The sequence below is a fragment of the Carassius carassius genome, chromosome 35 (genome assembly GCF_963082965.1).
Source record: "Carassius carassius chromosome 35, fCarCar2.1, whole genome shotgun sequence".
In the NCBI taxonomy this organism is placed as follows: domain Eukaryota; kingdom Metazoa; phylum Chordata; class Actinopteri; order Cypriniformes; family Cyprinidae; genus Carassius; species Carassius carassius.
In genome coordinates, this window is record NC_081789.1 from 20,294,824 (window position 1) to 20,320,721 (window position 25,898).

General features: G+C 38.4%; 2 protein-coding genes across 2 annotated transcripts; both read right to left on the bottom strand.

Moving 5' to 3' along the window:
• Positions 1-67: 67 nt before the first annotated feature.
• LOC132116201 (E3 ubiquitin-protein ligase MSL2-like) lies at positions 68-3,999 on the bottom strand. Its single transcript, XM_059524880.1, has 2 exons — positions 2,887-3,999; positions 68-1,890 (listed from the first exon to the last, which is right to left on the bottom strand). The coding sequence occupies exons 1-2, from the start codon at positions 3,026-3,028 to the stop codon at positions 230-232; spliced, it is 1,803 nt and encodes a 600-aa protein (XP_059380863.1). The 5' UTR covers positions 3,029-3,999; the 3' UTR covers positions 68-229.
• Positions 4,000-4,755: 756 nt separating this feature from the next.
• Positions 4,756-25,771, bottom strand: LOC132116200 (cohesin subunit SA-1-like). The gene is made up of 34 exons (XM_059524879.1): positions 25,580-25,771; positions 18,164-18,303; positions 17,962-18,079; positions 17,707-17,844; positions 16,041-16,137; positions 15,177-15,253; positions 14,886-15,090; positions 14,647-14,798; positions 14,490-14,563; positions 14,268-14,391; positions 14,038-14,136; positions 13,827-13,906; positions 13,223-13,330; positions 13,001-13,115; positions 12,099-12,216; positions 11,900-12,003; positions 11,718-11,810; positions 11,423-11,512; positions 11,103-11,306; positions 10,917-10,987; positions 10,737-10,824; positions 9,865-9,945; positions 9,667-9,759; positions 9,374-9,548; positions 9,102-9,241; positions 8,920-9,021; positions 8,651-8,799; positions 8,350-8,478; positions 7,689-7,897; positions 7,414-7,588; positions 7,144-7,257; positions 6,131-6,245; positions 5,945-6,025; positions 4,756-5,778 (listed from the first exon to the last, which is right to left on the bottom strand). Exons 2-34 carry the CDS (start codon positions 18,190-18,192, stop codon positions 5,755-5,757), a joined length of 3,771 nt encoding a protein of 1,256 aa, XP_059380862.1. The 5' UTR covers positions 18,193-18,303; positions 25,580-25,771; the 3' UTR covers positions 4,756-5,754.
• Positions 25,772-25,898: the final 127 nt, after the last annotated feature.

Genomic DNA, 25,898 nt, shown 5'->3' on the forward strand with positions numbered 1-25,898 from the left:
CACCGCTCCTCCTAAAGGTGTGCAAGAAAACCAAAATGAATAGTACAAATGATTTAAAGGCACGAGCTTCAGCAATAACTAGTTTAATTGATCATGTGAACTGGAACAGGATCACAGTAGCTGCCTTATCGCGGACTCTGCTGGCATCAGCCCCTCGGTACAGTGCCATCACACTGAAAGCAAGCCAGTTTGGAATACAGGGTGATGTTAAAGGAGAATCATCTGGTACTCAGTCAAACCTCATGTCCAATGGTTCATCGAATCCTTTGTCTTCGTGAGGCCCCGTAGCCAAGAAGGAGGCCACAGGTGAGCCAGCAGCCGTGGAGACGTTAAGCATCCCGCCGGCTCCGCTACCGGTGGCATTCCGCACTGCAATGCTGGTGACGTTGATGCCTAGAGTGAGTCTTGTCTGCTCAAGCGCCTTCTCTGGCACTGCAAAGGCCTCCAGCTTCTTTTCGCCATTGGCCATGTAGGAGTTCTGGCAACCCCTGCATATGCAGTCCAGACAGGCTTTGCGGTTGGAGTAACAGGGGCATCGCTGTCCACGGCATGTAAGAACACTTGGGTTTTGAGTTGCTCTGCCGCACTTGCAGCCCTTTTTTTCCTGCGCCTTTTTGTACACCACTTTCGTGGGGCTCCCAGGAATGAGGGTGTTAGTCAGAATCCGTTCTTTCATCTTTTCCTTCGACTTTGGAGTGCCCTGTTTGGACTTAGTGTATGCCTTTTTGGGTCCATGGTTGTCAATGGTCTTTTTGACAGTTTTCGCAGGCACCAGTAACGCCTTGCCCACCTTAGAAAGGCCACCACCGTTGGGCACCGCCGCCATGTGAGGGATAGTCTGAGTGGGAGATTTAGGTTCGCACTTGACTGGAACGGGGGCGGAAGCACCCAACGTTGGGCCGCAGATGAAAGTGGAAATGGGTACGGGTTGAATCTTCTCGCTGTCGCTTTCCGACCGCGACCGCTTCCGGTTGGACCGTGGCATTCTGGGCGTCACCGCGGAACAGGATATTCCCAAATGTTGTGGATTCTTTTGGGACATTGGGTGCTGGGGCAAAAGAACCTCCTGCGAGTCTTGCGAAAGAGAGGAAAGCTGCCGAGCAGAGTCGATCGATACAAATGGTCCTTTCATGTTCGCCGAAGGTTCGAGAGTCGACTGCAATATCGCAGGGCACTCATCCTGGGCGACGTGGTCTGGTTCTAGAGTCCTGAGCACTTCCTCTACACTCAAGAGGAGAGTCCCGCCATCATGTTTAATATCCTCGCCAAAGCCACAAATGTCCATGGTGCTGGTGCAAAGGTCCTCGCCAGCAGCTGCCACTGCCTCGCACACAGGGATCTCATTTGTGAAACTCTCTTGTTTCACTGCATCGCCTCCGCTTTCCACCGAGTCTGGAACACTGGCCTCTAGTGAAGGTAAACTGGCGGTCAACTCCTCCACGTTAGTCAAGCCATTGCAGTCCTGGAGACCATTCACCCCTAGAGGACTGAGGTCTTGCTCCTTGATTTCTGTCGATGGGGAATGTCCCTCATTGTGGAGCGTATCTGAGGTTGAGGGTGTAGGGGACTTGTTTGTCAAGCTCAGGGAGAGTGACTCCTCCCCCAGTCTGTTGTCCAATGAGAGGCCCTCATTCAACAGAGCCAAGATGTCTGGGGACCCTCCCACAGTACTTGAAATGTGTTGGGCGAGAGGAGAGTCTGCGATGTACTCGCAGAGCTTTCTGTAGCAGTCCACCAAGATGCACAGCTGCTTATTCTCTTCAAACTGCTCATAGTCTTTACACCAGCTGCACGAGGGTTTCATCATCATCTTTTTACCTTTACATGATTTACAGACATAGTGCTGGCACGATGAGTTGGTAGGAGCGATTGGATCTTGTAGCAAATTGCCTAAATAAATAAAGAAACCATGTTTAGGCCATGAAACAACAGTAAAGGTATTATAACCAAACATCTACATGTTGATTAAGCAAAAGCAGATTAAATAGGCAGCTTGGATGCTGTACCTTTAAAATGATCATTCTAATCGGTTTTGTGGCTCATGAGCAATGCAATACAAGCACTACATTATATCTAAACAAGACACGGTTCTGTAACATTCAATATAAGCCCTGCATGTGTGCTGACATCAGAGGGTCATGTGATCTTGCATGATGTTGCTCATATTACATGCTCAGCATATGGTTAGCAGGGATCTCAAATGCATTGTGTTTCTAAATACATGAACATTACGTAAGCATGCAATGCTTAATATAAATATCAAGCAATTACTGTTGTGATTACAAAATATGCATGGATTATCAACAGCTATATTAGCAAAAGGATATTGCATTAAGGCTTGCCACAACTATTGACCAATCAATTTATTACTTGCAATCAAAGTGCATTTCTAGCTAATTATAAAACAATTACGACATGAAATTCATGCATTACTGGAATATGATTATATATATATATATATAAATGATTTTCATGCAGGGCCAATTATGTTTCTTTAAATGTATTTCTAATATATACATTTATAAATAAATATATAATTATCATATATACTGTATTTATATGAAATATTTGTTGTATTTCCACCGAAAACCCGTAGAGACGGAATCTGGGTAACTGGGCAATTTGTCTCAAGCTACCGGTTTTATCTGAATGAGCAGGCAAACCATTACTATTCAATCGCCATGCATCTATAAACACAGAGTCTGCATGCACGGCTGTGTGTCTAAATGCCCAGGCTCCAGTTGTCATTGTAGGTCAGGAATTTGTGGACTGAATGGGGGTGTGTCATGGTCGGTGGAGCTCTGAGAGCAGCTCTAAGCGTGCAGTGATCAAGCAGAAGTGATCATGCAAGCATGCAGTGATCAAGCAGAATAAACGGGCTCTCACCACACACAAGGCAGGCGAGAGACTGTCTGAAAAAAGGCAAGAGCTTATAGATTTCCGCCAAAGCCTGGGGGTCCCTGGGATCGCACTGCAGCACCGACCGACAAGCTGACACGTAGAGAGTGGTCGCATTCACCGGGTTCATCTCAGCAGTGTCGAGCTAGACAGATCCAGTTCGGGGAGGAAAAAAAACAGAAGGAGCGACAGTACAAGGCTTCAGTCCCGCCGGCAGCCCACGTATCATCAATGTCGATGAACCTGAGCCTGCAAATCCGTCGAGTGTGAAATGCAAGGGAGATTTCAGCAGATATGCTTGTCTTTACATCGTATGCATTAAAACCACTCCATCTTAACGTTTGCCCCTCTTCCACGGCGCGAAATACGGCCAGACCATCATCGTCGTCATCGGATGAAAGCACATCCACGGTGATCCGATTGAAAACACATTCAGTGATGCATTTGCACTATTGCTTGCATTCCTTTTTTAAATTCAACAACACACTGGTGGCGCTCTTCACCCCACCGGGCCTCCAATTACCACCAAATTCAAACAGCACAAACGAACTCCTCGTCTTGTCTTGTATGAACACAGTCCTCATTTGCAGCACTATTCCATAGGTTTTTATTATTCTTGTCGTGCATATACGCGATCAGCCTCAGATCATCATAGCAGCAGCACACAAGCACCGTCACTCTGTTATTGTCCGCCGCTCTTCATAGCGCTGCCGCCGCTGCAAATACAGAAAACAGGCCGCTTTTGTGCACAAAATCTTCCAGTGGGTTAGGCTACCAGATATTCACCGTGCATGCTGGCGAAGTAATTTCAGCTCGGGTGTAACAAAGCGCCGTGAGTTAGCTGCGCCCCAGGAACAAAAACAGGCCGCTTCGCTTCTTTTTAGGATTTATCCTGCCGTTTTCCTTTCGCTTTGGTGAGTCGTACGTGTTACGCGTGATAAATACGCGAATTTAATATCCACACCATGTGCACAAATTATTCTTTGGAGAAAAAAAGACGTATGGATATATATTCAGTAGCGATATTGAAATGTATGTGTATTTGAAAAGGCTTCTCCCCTCCCTTCCTCTCCGCATTAGAACAAGGAGGGGGCGCTGCTGTCTACCTCTCGCGAGAACAAAAGAAGAACGGCTGCGGAGAGAGACGCTTCCGGGATAGTCTCGCGTTACTTTTCCCGGCTTGGGAGGTTGTTGTTTAACTCGCGAGAAGAGAACGCAAACTAGTGTGGGCAACTGGTTCCCTTGGTTACATAAACGTTATGATGTGGGGCGTATACATTTCTTTAGGGCGTGGTCTCCAAAAAACGCAGGAATAAACATTACAGTGAGTAAAACATTTTAGCAGCGCCATCTAATGCGTGCAGCAATTAATACTAAACTATGAATACAAATATTTTTATTTCAGAATACACTGATTTCTCCAGCTTCTGATGGTTATTACAACTGTATAACAATAGATTTAGCTTTACTTTTTAATATTCATATTTATGTTTGACATTAGTATCTTTAAATCTATAAAATATATTATTTTAATATTATATTAAATAAAACAGCATAGTGTTGCATTGAAAACTAGTAATTAATTCAGTTTATGTTGGCTTGAAGCCTTTTTCCCAATAAAACCAATGTTTGTTGACTCAGTCCTTACTCCGTTCCTTTACTATGTCTCAGAGACTTCTCTTCATATTTTGAGGATCTTGAGAATGTTATTTTTACATAGATACACCTCACAGAAAGTGAATACCACATGGAGAATAATCCAAACAAATCTTGAATGTAGCAACGATCAACATGTATTAGAAACAAGATGGGTTTCACAAAGTTCTTTTGAAAATACTTGACAATACTTTTAAATACTTTTATTTAAACCTTTTTTTTTTTTTTTTTTTTTTTTAGAAAAACAAAGTTTGAACAGTGAAAAGGTTAAAACAAATGACAATCCCACTGTTTGATCGGCGTCCTGAAACAGAATAGTATCTAAAAGCACCGGTCCAAACACGGGTTCTGACATCACTCAATCAAAACCTGCTCTGTGGAATCTGCAGATGGACCTGAATCAACCACCAATACATGTTCACAGCAATACAGAATTGTGTGAAAGCTACAATGTTTCCACAAACGCACAGTAAAAAGGTGAATCACTGAGCAGACTCTAAACAGAAGAGGTAAACGTCTTTAAAATGAGAACAAGCAAGTTCTTCAACAAAAGGTTTATATAAAACACATGACCAGTGTCTTAAGTAATGAATACTTCTGTGTACTTCCTCCTCAAACATCCTCATATATCTGAACATTTTAAGTTTTAAAAAGTTGTTCTGAACAAAAGTGGGCTTAGCTTTTATGAATCTGATAAATCAAGTAATCTAACACCAAATTCAAGCCATAATAAATTTTTAACGCCAACAGTACAAGCCTGAAAGAAAAATTACGGCTTTAACATGAATGCTTTTAAAATTTCACCCGGAACAAAACCAAATCATGAACGGGTGATCATCTTAAAATAGCTCGAAAGCAATCAGTCCGAGCAATGTCTGATCAAATCATACCTGCTTGGAGATATCGATGGATGATATGTAAAACAGGAACCGATACTGCAGAGATGTTTCTGAAACTGACACCAATCTAAGACCAGCAGATTACAGATTGGACAGGATTTTTTTGGTCCGTATGAATGGAAGAAATACTGACTGACAGGAAAGGCTCACAATGGGATTATGGCCAACCACAAAACTAAGAGAGGAAGCTCACATGCTTGCGTACAGTTGTGTGAAACTGCTATTTAAACACAAAATAAACATTTAAGATGTGATTCTTGTAGGTTGCTGGTTGTGATCCCCATAAAGGCGGAAATCTCTCTCAAAACATCTGCATTCCGAATCCCTTTTAGAGGAAGAAGACAAGATAAACCCATTAGTACTTCCTTCTTAGTAGCACGGATTCAAATTAAAGAATGTTCAGAATGACATTTAAAACAATGCATGGTTTTCATTTGAACATTTACATTTGGTCATGTGTAAAAATATGAATATCTTAAAGGTGCACTTACAGAATCATCTTCCATTATGGCCGTAGAGTCAAAAAAGTCTGGTCTGAGTTCAGCTCTTTCTCTCCGGTTTCTCGACGCCGGCTAAAATGTAGAACGGATGAACAGATGTTGTAATATGAACCAGAAACATTACAAATACATTAAAGAACTCTGAAAACAGAGCTCAGGACATCTGTAAATTCTTACCAAATCTATCACCATGGTGTCCTCGAATTCCTCATTCATGTCCTCTAGCTGACCGCGTGAGGACATCATCACGTCCTCGAAGATGGGCTCAGCGTCATCTTCCATGAGGCCTCGCCTGAATCAAAGGACAAGTTTAAGGATATGATAAACTCTAGTTTTGTGATTATTTATTTCTTAAACTAGGCTTATAGTTAGGCTAATAAATCTAGATTTAAATCATAATTACTGCATAGATTTGATAAAAAATACTAATTTTAATATATGTGTTCCCCTGAACCACAAAACCAGTCTAAAGTAGCACAAGTATATTTGTAGCAATAGCCAACAAATGCCAAAAATCATTAGGATATTAAAAGATAGTAAAGATCATGTTCCATGAAGATATTTTTGTAAATTTCCTACCGTAAATATATGAAAACTTCTTTCTGATTATTAATACGCATTGCTAAGGAGTCAATTCTGACAACTTTAAAGGCAATTTTCCCAATATTTAGAATTTTTATTTCACCCTCAATCCATACATATTTATTCAGCTTTCAGATGATGTATTAATCTCAGTTTCAAACATTGAACCCTTATGTCTGGTTTTGTGGTCCAATGTTACATATAATTAAATATATTTAATACTAATAATTATTACTTGTTGATAATACTATACACATTTTTAAATATATGACATTTAAATTATAATGAAGTTATTATTGCATAAAATGACATACTTTTTAAATGTGTTTTAATATATAATTAAGTATATTTGTTATTTTTTTATTATTATATTGCTGCTGCCTTTTTATAAAAGCAATGAGCATTTTTTTTATTTATTAAGTATATTCATGTTAACTAATCTATTATGTGATGTATATATTCTATTCTGACTGAGGTGGTTTTAGTCACTGCACACACAGTTAGAATTGCTGCGATGATTTCTCGTGATTTACTGCTTTAGTAAAGGACACAAAAGCTTTTTGAAATGTCAACTGCTTAGTATCATGGTCAGTAGTGCGAGTACGTACACCTGCTGTCTCACTCCACCACTGCGTGATTTCATGTAGTTCATCCCTCCTCTCTCTTTTCTGTTCACCTCCTCCATCTTCTGCTGATCCAACCATGACATCTGCATCTGAGGGCTGAATGTGAGGGAACAAAATGATGAAATGATGCAAGAACAGTGAGAGAATTGCTTCAGCATGAGCTCAGGTTACATAAGAAAACAGTATGTTCTGCATAATGTTTCTCCAATCGTTCAACAAGCTGCCTGTGTTTAGTAAGCTCAAATGCCATACTTGTGCATGTAGTCTGGTTCTGATCCCGGTTCAGACGAGTCTTGGTCTGGGATGTGATCTGCTGCCTGTCTGGGGTTTTCTCTAAGGACAGTGGATGTGAGCTGTGGGGTGTGGAGGCCCCCTGGTGTCTGAAGTGTGTCATTACGCATTACCCATGAACCCTCAACACTCTCTTCTGTGGAATGACACAAAGACATCAACGTCAAATCAGATTATTCCTAGACTGTCAATGCTATGGAGTGAGAGACAAGGAAACATTGAAGGTTTTATTGTACCTTCCGGTCGTCTTTTGTGCTGTGGCGGTCGACCCCTTTTGCTGCGGACCGTGCTGGCTTTGCTGGTAGAGCTGGCCCCGGTGGTGACAGACAGTCGGTCGTCATCTCCTCCTGTCAGCAGCGAGTTCCTGTACGCGATGAGAGGCAGCCAGACGTCCTCTCTTCTTTCCATCATATACTCAGTCATAAACTTCTCCAGATACGAATGACTGTGGCATGAACACATTTAATCTTTATCAGAGCAAATCAAACATGTTGTGACATATGTACAAATCCAGTATTAAACATAGGGCTGTAAAATCGATTTATCACGATTAATCACATATATAAATGCACATATATTGTATTCTAAGTGTTTTTTTATTTACTGAGGTGCCATAATTGAATTTTCCTTTGGGGATTAATAAAGTTAATCTAATCTATACCTTACATTATTATATTTCTTAAATATGTACACCTGCGTGCATTCTTTATAATATTTTGATTTATGTTTAACAAAAGAAAGTACGTCATTCAGGTTTGTAATGACATGAGGGCGAGTAAATGATTATGATTTTCATTTTTGGATAAACTGCCCCTTTAACAGGAGTGTTCACATTTTTACTGCTACTGCACAAAACATAAACACATAAAACAGTCACAAAGCGTTTTCTGCACTTACACAGTCTTTTTGTCTTGTCGTAGGAGCTTGGAGGAGAACTCACAGAGCACCTCCAGGAAGGCCAGGTTTGATGGGGGGTATTCTGGTCCTTTTGGATTCGGGACCTTGAAGGCGAACTCAATCCCATCCCTATGTTTGTTATATAAAATCAGTTCATGCAAACATTCACATTAAACATCTAGAGTAAAAATACAAACAAACACTGAAAGTTATTAAAGTCAGTTCTGGTTCTGCCAATAATTGCTTTTAATTCTTTAGATGGAAACGGTGTAGTAAGGATGAAGCAAGTAAAGCTTCTTACTTGTGCAGTGTGGCCACAGCCTCTCTGGTTTTGATCTGGTCCAACCCAAATGTGAGTGCAAAGCGACGGGCCAATTCCTTAATGCCACTGACATGTGAGGACGTTCGGTCCAGGTTGGGTCCTTGGTCCTGAATTAGCTCATTGAAGAGCTGCAGACAGGGAAAGTGTCCAAATCAAACATATAAAGCATTAGGGAGGAAAGTTGTACAAGATTCAAAATTCATAACCACCTGTTAAAATGATATAATCCAAAAAATGACATCTCATACCTGCTGCAAGCTGAGGATGAGGGTTTTTGCACACTGGATCTTGTCCATCTGTCTGGTCTTACTCAAGGTTTCTTTGATGATGTCTCCATAGTCATTGTAATACTAAAAAACGAACACCAGTCATTTGAATCACATTTTATCCATATAGATCTCTGTGGCTTAAATTGATCAGGTTATCATACCTTCATATATTGTTTGAAGATGTCAGCAGCAGCAGGCATGTCCACAATGTCGTAGATGATTAGTTTGCTGAAGGCGGCCAACAGATTCCTCCTCTTATGAAGGGCCTCGATCTTATTAGCTTCATCCTCTTCATCACCCTCTGATAGAAAAAGCTCAACTTTTAAGTGAAAATTTTAAGGTAGAGTTTTTCTATATGCTCTATAAATAAATTCTCCAATTACTTATTTAGCTCTGATCACAAAAGTCCAAGTGCATCAGAACACACACGCACCCATGCTTTGATTTTCATCATCTTGGTCGATAAACACATGATCCAGGACAAAGTTGAGCAGTTCATTCTGCAGAGTGCTATCTGGATTGAAGACCAGCGGCTGCAGAGCTTCTCGGCCACCTGAGACCAACTGGTGACTGAAAATCATCAGCAGGTCACATAGCAACATAAAGGCCTGTGGAGATTAAACCGACTTAAATTTGCTTACATTTCATATGTGAATGTTTCAATATGCATTATGAGTCTCTCTTTTTAAGATTATAATTAAAGAACTCTAAAAAGCCTCCACTCACCTGCTCTTTGACTGGAGTGTTCACATTAGACAGGCACTGTTGGCAAACCGCTAGAAATGACTTCACCACTCTTCTTAATGCCACAAGATCATCCTGTCCAGGAAACACATATGAACGTCCACGTCACTTAATTCTCAGAGAACATAGATAAACCAGGCTAAGGTACTTGGCAACTGTATATTATAGGCTCTACTGCACCTTTGATGGACATCCTTCAGTAATTTTCACCAGTTGCCACAGGATGGAGTAATGAGAGCACTGCAGAGCTTGGACAGCGATCTGACCACAAGACAAGAGAATACAGATTCATCATTTAATGCACTTTTGTAATGAGTTACAAAAGGCTTTTAAACATGTTACAGCGTCTGACATTATGATGTATAAAGAAGTTCTTGTTATCAATGTGTGTTTTTTAAATTGATTTCATACAGTTTGCTAAGCTTTTATTTTTGTTTTGTACAACACTACAATTAAAAACTATGGGGTCGGAAAGATTAATATTCTTTTAAATTTTAATCTTGTGCGTTCATCTAAGATGCATTTATTAGGTTATTAAAGAAAAATCTAAAATATTATTATTCAAATATATTTTTTTATGTAATTTATTCCTACAATGCCAAATCTTATTTTTAGCAGCAATTACTCCAGTTTTCACTGTCACTTAAGCTTGAAAAATAAAAATCATCTTAATATACAGTTTAAATACTCAAGAAACATTTCTTATTATTATTCATGTTAAAATGCTACTTAAATATTTTTTGGAAACCATCAAGCATTTTTGTTCTGGATTCTTTAATGAATTAGCAAGTTCAAAAGAAAAGCATTTATATAAAATAAAACTTTATAACCGTCACTTTTGGTCAATTTATGCACCCTTGCCGAACAAAAGTATTAATTTCTTAAAATAAAATAAAAAAACTTCCCATTCCCAAATTTTTACATTTAAAATTATGCGATTCAACTACTGTTTTGTTTTTGTACATGTATATTTAAGTTTGTGTTTTATGTCAAAAGTTAGATCATTTTAATTCTGTTGATCGCCATCCATTTTCATTGGTTAACACATTTACCTGTTCTGGCATGGAGCCCTGTTCGATCCCCATCTTCAACAATCGATAACAATTTTTGAAAAGGTCCCACTTTGTAAGGTCATGTGCACTGGAAAGCATACAAAACAAACCTCAATGTGCTGTAGACAGAAACAAATTCTGCAGTTCCAAGACAAAAATCTAAGGGAATTGGTCTCTTACTTATGAAACGCAGTGAGCTTCTTTAGCGTTGAGAGAACGTTATAAATGTCATCATCATCTGCTTCATCTCCCTAGAAATAAGAAAATGACCAAAGACAGAATTTAATATCAAATGCATAAAGGCCAATCACTAATATTAATACAGTAAATGAGATGAAAAGAGCTGTAATGAAGCTGCTCGTTGACCTCCTGCAGCAGGTCTTCTACTGAGTGAGCGAATCTGTCCGTGAGCTCGTCGATGAGTTGGCTGCGAGCAATGTCCACGCGGTTCATGATGGTGTATTCTTCACTGCACAAGATGCTGTAAGTCTTGCTACACGCTTCCAGAACCTCCATCTCAGCGTGCTTCTCCACCACCACCCGGATCTGCTTCAGCAGGGCATCCAGATGCTAAACACAGCCAGAAAGACACAGGAATAAATATCAGAAAACAACTAAACATTTGAACGAAACACAATGTGTCTGACCTAGATTTTTGAGTAACAGTAGTAAGGACTCCAACTAACCTTTTCCATTCGTCCTGAACTGTAGACTTCAAGATCAAAGTACTGAGGGATCTGAAGGAGGTTAGCCACCTTTTCAGCATCAGCCTGGTACTAAAATGAAAAGGTAGGAAGGAGAAAAACCATCAATGGATTATGTGCCATATCACACTGAACACCTAAAGTGTAGACAACTTTCTTTGATTAGAACAACAGTAATTGGGTTCTGTTTTGTATGTATAGTTGTTGTTTTGAAAACTATGCTGGGAGGATATTCTTGTCTCATAAACTCTGACATTGCTGGACCTTGGTACTTTACCTTCGACAGCAGCATAGGAAGAGCAACAATCAAGTGTTCAGTCAGCCTGTTCTTATCGTCAATCTGTGTCTTCTTCTCTTTGGCAGTGAGCACCTGAGGGATGTGCAGAAGAACAACAGAAAATCTTTAAACCTAGAGTCTATAATATGTCTACAGGAAAGACTGATTCCAACACAACTTGCCCGCTTTCCTGTTCCTCTGCCCACAGGCGGATGAGCTTCCGCTGCCTGTCTGATGGTACAGACCATGAGCTCGATCAGTGCGCCCTCATGGCGGTCTCCCAACACTTCAACAAAAGCCACAACCAGACAGGACTAATGAGTAAACAGTGACATACTAGTTTCATCCAGAAAGATCTGAAATAAATGTGGGTGGCTGTACCCTCTTCCCCCTGCACAGGGTCCTCCAGCAGGAGCTCCACCATGCAGTCCCAATCTTTCAGCAGATCCTGTGAGCTGTCCCATAGACTGTCCACAAGGTATGCTGCATGCTCGTGAAGCTTCCATGCAAAAAGGTAGTATGAGGGTTAGATAAACGGCAATAACCAGTGTTGGGAAAATATTAGGAGCCAAGAATTGGCTGTCTTTTAAGAAGCTGGAATTTAAATCAAATTGGCCACATCCCACAGGAAGTCGAATAGGAATAACAGGATTGCATGCATACAAAGATTGAGGGAAAACAACTAAATAACTGACTAATTATGACACACAAGATTCTCAAGTGATTACAGTTTTTCAAATTAAGTTAATTTAAGCAAAATAAGACAAAACCACCAACATAAGCAGATAAAAAAAGGGAAAAACACAGATCGCATTATCAACAGCCTATATAAACAAATCAAATCAAATTAAACTGAATATAAGAATATAATAAAATTTTAAATTAATAAAAAAAATAGAACAAGGACAAATGATTCATTGGTCTATAAAAGAAAAGTTAATTTCAAAAAGTAATTTTCTAAAATACATTTTTGAACTGTACATTTTTTATGAACTGTATTGAAATGTATTGGTTAAAATAACCCATGTGTTAAGTGAATGAGGAAAATCTTTAATAGGCAAGTCACAACATTAAAATTCCATTTTAATTCTCCTTTCTCGAATTCCAAATTGGATTACAATTCTGCATCCTGCTTGCTAAACCAATTTGATATTCATTTTAAATTTCATGGCACTCATCCCTGTTAGTAACACATTCTCAATAAAGGGATGAGCTAATAAATAAATGCTCGGTGAATAAAGGCTGGGCATAAAACCATCAACAACAGATACATTTTTCCTCACCTCGCTCTCCAGGAAGAAAAGCACTAGCATTCTTATAAGGTTCCCATTAGGGCTGTTTCGGCCTCGTCTTTTTGCCAAAGCCTCCTCAGCCTGAGGGTCATGCCTGCTAAATAACCTGCAGCCAGACACAATCAACTGATCAAAACATTGGAGGAGTTTGATGTGCTGTCATCATGTTTAAGAGTAAAATGTGGCTGTCAAAAACGCATTCATTCATCTCACTTTCTATGAAGGAACTCTCCAGCTGCCACAGCAACAGGACGATGAGCCGAATACACTAGATGGTAGACATTCTCACAGTCTTCATTAGACAAAGCATCCTCACTAACACTACAAAAAAAAAAAAAAAAAAAAACACTTAAGGATGTAGAAAGATGTGAGAGGTGGAAGAAAGAGTCACACAAGAGAAATCTTATAAGAAACACAGGAGACTAATTAATATTCTGTAATATGATAATCATATTACTATATTATTTTGCAATAAATACCTACTATGTAGCATAATTTAGTTTGAAATGTTTAATAATGGTCTCTAATAAATACACACATAATTTATAATATTAAACTTTTTATAAGTATGTAAATGTTCCTGTGGCTCAAGTGGTAGAGCACTGCGTTTGCAGCGCAAGGTTGTGGGTTCGATTCCCAGGGAACACATGTTAGGTAAAAACTGTTAGCCTGAATGCACTAAGTCGCTTTGGATAAAAGTGTCTGCTAAATGCATAAATGTAATTTAATTTAATTTTAACTTATGCATTTATATAAAAATATATATATATATACACACAAATATAATTAAAAATTAATTAATAAAATAAAGACTTACTGCAGAATCAAAGTGACAAGTCGTATGGCCTCTACCGCAACATCATACTCTTTATCCAATGTCATGGACACAATACGGTCCTGAGAGAAAGGAAGTGACATCATAACATTTCCAAACTGATGCCTAAAGCACATTTTACAATTTTAATAAAGGTATGGAGAGATATAATAAAAGCCGCTATAGAGTATTCAGAAATGTGCATGTATGTCACCTTAAATCGATTGGTAAAGAGCTCAAGTTTGGGGAATAGCTCTCTGTTTGTGTAGAGGGTCTGAAGGGCCTTTAGACATTTGAGTCGAACTTCACCTTGCTGTAAAGTATTACATTTGACAAATTAATAAATTTAGATCAACAATATTTAACATGAAAAAATACATAACTGTATATACTTGATTAAGTTACTGATAACTATCACACACACAGAGAAATACAAACACTTACTCTGTCATGTAGCGTCCATCCCACATACTTCAAGTAACTGTCATTGAGAAAAGCATCACTGTATAACTTCATCCAAACGCCAATTTCTTCTATACAAATAGCTCTGATTTCCGCTATGGCATCTCTGAAAGAAATCAAGAGAACATAATAGGAAATCCTCAGGACTATGAAACAACCGGTTTCTATTCATTTGTGATTATTGGATATTTGTAAGCCACTCACCTGTAACGGTGGACAAAAATACCCTTGAAGATTGAGTTCATCATGTTCTCAATCTCATCTTGGTTTTCTTGGAGCTAGAAGATGAAATAAACAAGAAAACACATTGAAAACACATTGAAAATCGACCATAACTTGGAAGAAAAGGAAGCCATCCCACCTCTTTCCTCTTCTCCAGCAGCAGTTCCAGCTTCTCGTTGGCTCTTTTCCCTGCAACCTTATTCCGTTCGGCCTCATACTGCCTTTGTGTGTTATCCTGATTGATGCTCAGGTTCAGAGCAACATTTACCAGGGCTGTCATCAGCTTCATTGCTGCAGCAGAAACGAGACACATGGCAGAAATGAATAACGCGACTGCAGTATCGGGTATAACTTGAAGGTCAATGGTGAATGACTGACCTGCCAGCGTGCTGGTGTGTCTGAAGGCTCGGACCTGGGAGTCTGAGAGCCCAGTGAGCAGAGAAATGACGGTGTCCATCATGTATTCATCATAGATGATGCTGTACTGGCACTGACGGATCAGAACCATGATGAACTCGCAAAAGTTATATCGGAATTTCTTCCACTGTGGCCCTGCCATTGTGAGAGGGTAGTCGCCACTGTCCTGGATTTGATGAGCAGAGAAATGGATTAATTCATTAACATAAGAATTCAGGTGAAAATAAAATACAGTTAAAAATAACAACAAACCTCATCAAACTCCTCTGTCATCTTTCTGATAATTTCAGCATTCTGCATGTTCCTGAACATCTCGATCCTTACGGTGCCTGTGATTGATTGTGAAATAAATTTATACTTTTTTCAGCAAGGATGCATTAAATTGATGCATTAAAGGCTTTTATAATGAAACAAAAGACATCAAATAAAAGCAGTACAACGGTTTTCAAACATTGATAATAATAAAAAATGTTTCTTGAGCAGCAAATCAGCATATTAGAAAGATTTCTGAAGGATCATGTGACACTGAAGACAATCTGGCCATCACACAAATAAATTCCGCAAATAAATTCAACATTAACAGAACATTTTAAAAACGGCAATAATATGACCACAATATTGCGGTTTTACTGTATTTTTTAGCAAATACATGCTTCTTTTAACACAATAAAAAATAAAAATCTTACCAACCCGAATCATTTAAATGGTAGAGTAACTGTAACCGCAACTGATTCATATCCCTATTTAAATCAATTTTAATTATTGCTGATTCTCAAAGCATCTAATTTTTTTCCATCCACAGCATATGAGACTGGTGATTTAAGGAGATAGTTGCCAAGTCTTGTTTTCTTTGGCAGTACATAGAAATCAAGTGATCAGTTGATTGAGATTCCTCTGTAAATACATGTATTACCTTATTGTTAATAAAGATGTTTAATAATATATATGTTGGTGCATACAGATGTTCCTAGATAAAGATGTACTTTAACTTAGATACACTGTAATTTGAGAAAGAATCATGAATACATTTTCTCCCCAACCCTAATTCCTATGATTGCATTTGACCATAATTCATAGTAAGTTATATATATATATAAAAAAAAATTGATAAATTACCTTTACAGCCAGAACAGTGAATGAAAAAGTTGATTAGATCTAGGAGTGCAAGGTCTCGGTCTTGCTTGTAAGATTCAATCCAGTCGTCAATGACGGACTAGTAACAAAAAAAAAAAACAGTCACTTAGCACATTTCCCTCTCAAATTGTCAGAAACGGACAGCAAGACACGTGTTGTGTTTTACCTAGGGCTGAGTATTGTTCAAAATCTTTCGATCCGGTGCCAATTTCGATACCTCAGTTTCGATACCGGTTCCTAACGATACTTTTTTCGATACCATATGTTTTAAAATCCATTTCAACATCAACACAAATACATTAAACACAAAACTTTTATTTTTTACCTTAATTAAAACAAATTCTGGTAACACTTCACACTCAGGATAACCTTATTAATACAACTGGTTGTGCTTTTTGGATAGGGGTGTGCCAGCAGACACTCAGGATTGTTATCAATCCTAACTTGGCCAAAATTAACAAAAAAAGAGAAACCTTTTTGCCACAACATGAACATATTATAAATAAACAAATGATATTATGTACAGGCTAATATTGAACCAACTAAAATGCAAAGGAATGTAAAAAAAAAAAAAACTTTTTAGCGCAAAATCAAACTGCATTTGTGGGTTAAAGAACATTTCATGACTTCTCAGACAACTGTACATTTGTGGCTACTGTGGGTTAATTATAAACGCTATCGTTAACTCATATTTACCCAAGTAAAAACATGGTATATTTTCTTTAGTTTATAATTAACCCACAGTAGCCACAAATGTACAGTTGTCTGAGAAGTCATGAAATGTTCTTTAACATCATGAACCATAAAATGTAGTCAGGGTTCTGCTATGGTTTATTTTCATAATAGGTAAACACAGGTCACAAGTTAACACGGTCACATTTCCTTGATTCAGCAGCTGCACGATGTGACGGCGAGTGTCCGGTCTTGAATCCAGAGACCTGGAGCTGATTCGGTGTAGATCAGTAGCTCGGTGGTTCATGACTGTTGTCTCGCGGCGCGTCGTCTTTTAGCGCGTGTTCAAAACCCGTGCGAACACAGACGTACTTTATTTTTATTTTTTTGTTTATCCTACTTACTTCAGCCGCAAAACGGGCGATCATACTAATAACTTGTAATCTTTACAAGAATATCAGAGTCGTGCAATGAGCATGTCTGCGTTTATTAGACACTTAATATCACGTGAGTTTGTGCTTTCAGAATCGCCGAATCTGCTGCCGTCGTTCCAGCACATCTGCAGCAGAGACCTAAACCAGGAAAGTTGGTCACAAGATAACACGGTAACCAGTTAAACCGTAACACCGGCTTTGGTTGCAATACTCTTTAGACCTCTTTGGCATTGTAAAACGGAAACGTTTTGAGAAAAAAACAACTACACTTGTGTTGTATGACTGCTAGTATCTTCAGAAATCCTCCCCGTCACGTGGTGGTGGACAGCCAATCACGGCAAATTTAGGTCCTTACATGCACGTATGCTACAAGCACACACAGACACAGCCGCTTGGCAAAAAACAAAAAAACAAAACCCCCGCTTGGCTTTTGGAACCGAAATTTGGCACCGAAAGATAAATAATTTTTCGATACTCATAGTATCTAAGTTTTTCATACGATAACAAAGGCATCGAAGTTCTGTACCCAGCCCTAGTTTTACCTGCATGGCACTTTTGCCTTGTTTGACCACCTCAAACAGAGTACTGGGGTCTGTGCCCTCTCCATTCAGATGGGCCACTCCATTCGGCCTCCTCCCGCCTTTATCAACCGGAGACCTTCGGGCCTTCTTAGTGGCCGCCTGGCAGAAAAAAACAAAAAAAAGAGAGAGAGAGATCAGGAAAAAATTGGCTGACAGCATGCATTTATGTTTCAAATAAATGCAATCAGTCGATCTGCTCAGCAGCAGTGGCCTTACTCCTTGTTTTCCAGGCCTGCCTCTCTTTTTCTTGCCCTTTCCTTCCCCAGAATCATCCAGCTCACTAACACTCATGCTCAGACTCACAGTGTCGCCTTGCCCGTCATTTGATGAGTCCCTGCATAGTGTAACGCAAATGTTTATCAACAGTTTTGTGCACATTTATATTAGCGCCCGTCATTTTAAAAAGTGTTTTACTTACTGCAACATAGGAAAGTCTGAGTTGATCATGTTGTGTTTTCTGACAAAACTTGGAGACTTCTAAAGATGGATCACACAGAAGTGGCGTGAAAGCGTTCGCGATTCCTCAGTTCAGCCCCAGAATGCTTCAGACCACATAACCTAAGAATTTTGAGAAAAGAGAAACTCTGTCCAGGATGATATGAAGTGCAGATAAAAGCGAAACAGTACAAAAAGCATTTATTATACAATGTTTTTGTTAAATTAAAATTTATATATATATATAGAAAATATAAAATAAAACTAAAATTGCCATTTTAAAAAGCATAAAAAAAAATAGTAGAATCACATAACCACTAGGGACAGCATGAACCATGATTTTAAATGAAACTATAATCCAGGATCAACACCACAAAAAGATGCAACAACTCAAAATGCAATCATAATGACTACTTATTACAGCAAAATAACATTGGTCTTAATCACTTTTACTTGAGTCAAACTATATATATTACATTTGACAAAAAAGACACACTGCCATTAGGGGGCATCCCAAGCATGGCTTTTCCCTGTTGCTGTGGAGACAGCAGAAACCAAGGCAGATAGGAAGGCTAAACACATTTATGTCAAGCGGAGATGCATATGGATCCAAATTAGATCAGACAATATCTGTGCTATTAGATATAAAAAGCAAATTTTCCATCCCTGACTGATTTAGACAACTCACTTGGATGCATCTTCACACATGATTTGATTTTAACCAACACAAGATGGCTCCCCACCCCCAGAAGAGACTTTCCACACTGCAGTAATAGATGTTTCTGTGGATACTGAGGATTCAAAACGCTTGATTCACCGCATGCAAGCGTGAAACAGACACAGGATGAAGTTCAACAAGAATGCAGGCCGGAATTCCCAACATACAGGGTTTTTGAGACCGATCTGCTGTCAGGTGGTATTTAAGTGGACATAAGGAGAAAATAAAACCCCTTACTTTGCATCTGTAATGCTCCCCTCCCCCATACAGATTTGGATATCTCAGTAAATATGGACCAGGCCGAAACTCTGGGCTTGTGCTCCAGAAAAAGTCTATGCCGTTTTGTAAAACTCAACAGCTGACCGTTACATAATCATTTAAGAGATTGGCAGCAGACACAAAAGACAAACAAATACAGAATAAAATAACACTATTCATGCACAAATAGCTGTAGATTCGCAGACATGCTGTTTCTCTCTGATGAGTAAGTGTTAAGTCTAGTATGTACTGAAGGTAGAGCTCAGGAAAGAAAATGTAATTTACACCTCAGCGGTGGAGGCTGGTGACAGTGAAGAGAGCTGAATCCTTTTGGGAATGCTAGAATATAAATGTCAATGTCAGCAATATACAATGAAGGAAGATTCACCAGTTAAATGGCTAAAAGATAATTTCTTTGAATTGAATCTCGACTTCGACTATGAGCAGTCAATCTGCAACTAACCTCCAATCTTCTGGTATTTAAAGGACCAGTGTGGAATATTTGTAAGCATTAGAAAAGCTAAATGTTTTTTTCAAACCTGCTATTATTATAACCAAACAGGTTGACCCACCCTAAACTCAGATAACCAAATGTTTTAAACCAAGTCAGTCATTTGTTTTCACCCCCACGTAGCTATTTCCAGTCATACAAGTACATATCCTGTTTATCAGATAAAAATAGACAAAAAACATTCAAAACTAATTTCAGTTTGTTATTTTTAATAATAATAATAATTAAAAAAACATTCAATGCCTCTATGAAAAAGGCATTTGGTTGTTTTAACCTGGATATTCTATCTACCATTTTTTATATTTCTATAATCATCTCTTCATATAATGTCACTTAAATCTCTAATATTTAAGTTACAAATATTAAGAATATTACAGAATATCCAGATACTGTAGAAACAATCTATTCTACAGTAAGAAATTCTTAATTCTGAAATGATTATTCAGCAAAAGTGTCCAATAACAGTGGGGTTATAAATAGGTGTTCAGATAGTCATGTGGTCTTCAACTGACGGATCTCATGAAGCGTCCTGCTGCATGATAAATAAAACAGTAGGCCATTTACTGAGAAAAATGTACTTAAAATGTAAGAAACCCCATTTACCTGAGAAGTTTCAGAACATAAACCGAAAAGATGTAAAAGAGATTACATAGGGGGTCAAGATTAAGTGGTCCTCATGGTGAGGTCAAACTGGAAAGAGAAGTGTAGATGAGGCCAGTAATGGCATTGCACAGAACAACCCCTGAAAGCAACTCAATGGATCAGTGAATGTGCTAATGGGCCTGCAGCTTCTCATCGAGCAAGCAGCACAGATTCATTACAGTCTGGGGACACACTATTAAATGGTTTGCACTGTATGATGACAGTCAAATGAGGCTATTCTTGGCACCGGCTGGGTGAGATGCTTTTAAATCAGACCAATTATGTCCCATTCCTTGCATCCGATAACTGGCTATTTTCAAGTTCATGCACAACAAATTTCTTTCAAATCACTCTGGGCACTTAGTTGAATTAGTAATAGGGTTAAATCTGGAAAAGACACTTTGCTTCACAGTGTGCTTACATCAGACTAAACTGCCCATTCTGAGTGTGTGCGTCATGCACAAACCTCTCAAAGGTTGTGTCCGATGGTTAGCTTTGATGGTTTTGTTCGATGAAGAGAACCTCTTCATGTTTATGTTACATAATGACTTCAATACCACGACTTAGGTGCCCTTGAGCAAGGCATCGAACCCCCAACTGCTCCCCGGGCGCCGCAGCATAAATGGCTGCCCACTGCTCCGGGTGTGTGCTCACAGTGTGTGTGTGTGTGTGTGTGTGTTCACTGCTCTGTGTGTGTGCACTTCGGATGGGTTAAATGCAGAGCACAAATTCTGAGTATGGGTCACCATACTTGGCTGAATGTCACTTCACTCACTTCTAGTTCATCTCTTACTGCTAAACAACATCATCTTTAAGCAGGCAAACATCACCAGAATAGATTCAATTAAAGTGCTTCCGCAGAAAGCAATGCTTTCAGAATCACACAGATACACGACTAACAATGACAAGGAGCAATTGTTGCACAGATTTCAACATCCCTCGCTGACTCTTAATTAAAATGAAAGAGAAAGTGTGAAAATGAAAGATTTTCTTGTTTAAATACAAGTTCTCATCAGAACAGGGTTGGATGCAAAGATGTGTTACAGCTACAAAACTGTAACAAAATAGTTACACTCAATATAATTATTTAATTATTAGTGCATTGACATTGTTTCCTGTAGCTAAACTCATGTATCATTGCACTAATAATGTAAATCAATCCTCACTGCTAAAATGTAGAAGTAGCTTTCATGGTAACCATAAAAACTTGTTCACAAAACAAGGGACATTTTAAACAAAAAATCCTTATGTGCACCATTCCCTCTTTCCTTAGCAATTATTTATCCTGATGTCAGAAAAACTTGGCATTTTAAACACTGAATATTTACTATCGGAGATGAAATCTTTATCTATACATCTTTCTTAGTCCATACGTGGACTGGTTTAGAAGTGAAGATTGTTTATGCTGATCGAATGGAATCTCCCTTCCTCTGTTCATCTCATAACCACTCACGCTAAGGACAGGCAACAGTCTCTAATGATCTGTGAAACACTCAAAATAGCTTGACAATTGCCCTGAGAGACTGTGAGAAAAGCAGCGTTCGCTCCTGCAGACACTCATTTTCACCTCAGGTTTGAAAGAAAACTCAATGTTTTATAGATCAAATAATGTCTTAAGACATCAGCGTAATCAAAGTCTTTTCAAGCGAGTGGGCCGCAGGTAGAGCCATTACTGACTTTCTAAATAATGTCATTTCAAGTGGCTTGACAATGAGGAATTCAGCCTTTAGCTAAATGGCATAAAAAGATCTTGTAGATAAATGTAACATTGTTTGTTTAACCGCTAACACTCTCCCTACTAAACTGCTCACTTGTTCACCGTTTTTAACACTGAAAAGGCTGGAATTACAAGGCCTATAGAATCAGTGCACACAGAATTAGAACAGCTGTTACTCAAAGTTCTAAATATTTCCTGACACTTGAATGTTATTTATTATATATTTTACACAGTACTCTTTTTATTTAAATCCATTCCACAAATTTGATCCACAATTATCTTATAAAACGTGGAAAAAGTATTAAATTAGGGATTAAATTATGCAAACTACAGTGTTACATAATACAATTAAATATGCAAAAAAGGTTAATTTGCAAATAACCTGACAAAATTTGACAATGGGTGTTTTAGAGTATGATTTTACTGTTACTGACAGACTAAGCTTGACTAAGCTCAGATTCAGAGAAAACATAATATGATATCCGACCATTTATTAAACGTGTAAGGACTGCTTATTTTAAAATTATTTTTAAGGATTAAAGCGACAGATCATCTTTTACTCACCCTCACATCATTCCAAACCTGCAGGACTTTCTCAAAATATGAAACAACAGGAGAGTGAGTAAATGATGAATTATTTTTTTCTGGTGAACTATCCCTTTAATGTGTTTTGCCTTTTCATGGTATACAATCAATTCTAAAAAGCAGAGTAAACTATGCTTAGTATACTACTACTACTATATTAGAAAATAAATATAGATAGTCAAACAATTGTTTTTGACTTTATGTAAAGACGTACCGGGGAGCTTAACTATTCCATACAAGTTTATACTGTAAGCAAGTCTATTATTTAAAAAGACATATTTAATTAACACAATCGTACATGCATGTATACACTCTTACAAACATTAAAAGCCCATTCACATCACAATTCATAAATCTGATTTTTTTTTTTATTAAATCTACATCCACTTCAGTAATTAAAACTTTTCATTCATCCCACAGGTGATTTGGAGGTTTTTCTTATCTCTTAAAGCAACATTCATTGATCTTCGTAACACAGCCAATAAAGTTCCAGGATAAGAGCATATGACCGACAGTGAGGGTGTTTCCATGGCAACAACGGCCTCCTGGAATACATGTCACGCATCTAAATTGCTCGCCAAAAACACCCGCACTCAGGAGAGGCCATAATACTACATTAGAAAGGTGAAGTCACGCTAGTTTAGTATTAATATGACTATCATCATTTAAGAAGGTTAGCTTCAGAAATAAAGCTTCTGAAAATATCCATTGGTAATCATATAAAAACAAAAAATGCATATTTTGGTATCTTAGAAATAACATCTAGACACACAGATAACCTACACAAACACTAAATAATGACCAAAGTAGAAAGGTGATATCTTGCTTGTATAATACACTAAGGAGAGCTTTTTCTCTTCTGTATGTGGTTCTCCAGAGGGACAAAGCCAAGGACACAAACTGCAGCAGTCTTTCATAATATTTCTGCCTTATAGTTCACTGTAAAAAGGTGAGAGATAATGAAATCAGCACATTCGAGCTGAGGCTGTCAAGAGGTTGGTTTAAAACAAACGTCATTAAGGAAAAAAGACACCATTATTTTAAATCCCAGATTAGCTATGATGTACTTAAAGCATTACTTTAGGTTTTGAAGTCTACAGTAAGTCCTCTAGTCTCTTGCGAAATCAACCATTTTACACTTTACACAAAGCCTTCCATAGAAAGAATTCCAAGCCATAGCCTTTATTTGATGTATTTAAAAAGCCTGGCAACAGTACAAACAATAACACTTATATGTAATAAGACTAATGTACTTCTACAATAAATCCAATAATATCTTTACAAATATAACTCTAACATTCTTGAGACTGATTTTAAAACATTCACCATTTAACACAACAATTTTAAGTAACAGCTTTACTGTTTTAGCAAGAGTGTGTGAGGTAAGCAGACAGACTACTTATCAAAGACTAAAGTGTCCGAAGTCATTTATATTAATGTGGGTTTCTTCAATCAGCACAAATCCAGTCTAAAATCCTCACCACATTAATCTAAGATCAAAGTTGTTTGCATGGTATAAATTGCAAAACCGTTGTTTACCACATCATGACTTTCAAAAATCTTTCAAAACCAGACTGATTTGCAAATGCATCACTCCAGAAACAAATTCATTGAAAATAACAATTTGGTCTCAGATGTGCAAATCTGTAGTTGTAACTCTACCTAAGGGCAATTTCTAGCAAATTAAACCCTTAAGATTTCATGAATTAGATTAATTCATGTGATTTCTAAGCAAAGAAAGCACAGATTTAAAATCCCTTGCTATATCCATTCTATATTTTGTGTTGGATCAACTCAGAAAGTGCACGAACAACATTTGGACAGTCACCTGCCAACATCTCACCTCAAAAAGTAGTACAACTAAAAAAAATTGTGTGTGAACATTACAACACTGGAATATAAATAGAAAGTTGACTGATGGAGAAGCATGAGCTTTCAAATGATGTTCATTCAGTCTGGATAGAGGAACCAAGCATCTGTGACAACTTGATAGATTATTAGCTAGATTATATTTTACAAACACAGAATGAAGCAAGATGACTCATTAGGTTTGCAAGTGGTCAGTGAGCATGTTATATTGTTCAAAAAGTTGAACACAACCATAACTGTTTCATTGCTCAGTTCAAATACCAGACATGGACTAGTGTTTGGACTAGCTTGAACTAGGCAAGTACGGTCTAAACTCCTCCTCTGCTCATAAAACAAACCTTCATGAAGTAACGTAACTACCGGCTAAAATAAAGTAAGAAAAGCAACTATTAAAGATACAAAAAATAAATAAGTAACACTCCACAATTTTTTCCTCTTAGGTTTTACGCTAGTTAATTATGTACGTTTCGAACCAAAAAGTTGAGCTGTTTATTTTTTACTGACCCAAATGACTTAACCAACACCAACCTCCATCCCTTAAGTCTGTAAATACTGCATGTTATTCGTGACAACTCGGGGAAGTGTAGGAAAGTTAAGTAACGTTACACAAACCAGACGTTACATTTCAAACGAGCAGCGACCAGAGCGAGCGCCTCAGAGAACAACAGCAGTTCGCGCGCTGTCTGTCTGTCCGCGTGCACGGCGGCAGGAAGACACAATGTTACACTCGTTCCTGCAATAACACACCGAACACATACACATCATCTTATTAAGATAATATAGCCGTGAGTGAAAAGGAAGACAGTGTCACCAAGGACAGGGGGCATGCACACACACACACACACACACTGTCCTTAGAGAATTGTTCCCATCCCCCCTGCACGCGCGCGCACACACATACACACACAGCGCGCGCGCACGCACACACACACACACACACACACACGCACACACACACACACACACACTCTCTCTCTCTCTCTCTCTCTCTCTCTCTCTAGCATGTCCTCCATCTTTAATGCAAGCTCGATTTACGCAGTAAACGCGCGCCCCACGGAAAGATTCAGACTCAGTTGTTGCAAAACTCGTACAAACTCACCTCAACCGCTAAAAGGGGTCCTCCGGGACACGCGTCAGTAATAATTGACGCGATTAATTGACCTAATAGTTTATGTTTTGATATTGTAAATTAGACCTGAAAAAGAACCGCGCCTTTCCTGAGAGAAGCAATCCTAAACTGCCATCTGGCGGCTTTTACCGCAACGAAATGGCGCGACGGGAGACTGATCTGAGGTCGCCTCCTGGTGGACAGGGGATATTTTTACACAAAGCAAAAATAAAAGCCTTGTTTGGGAGAGATCAAATTAAAAGTACTGTGATGAGATCGTAAATTGGACGTTTTTTTATTTACAGAAGAT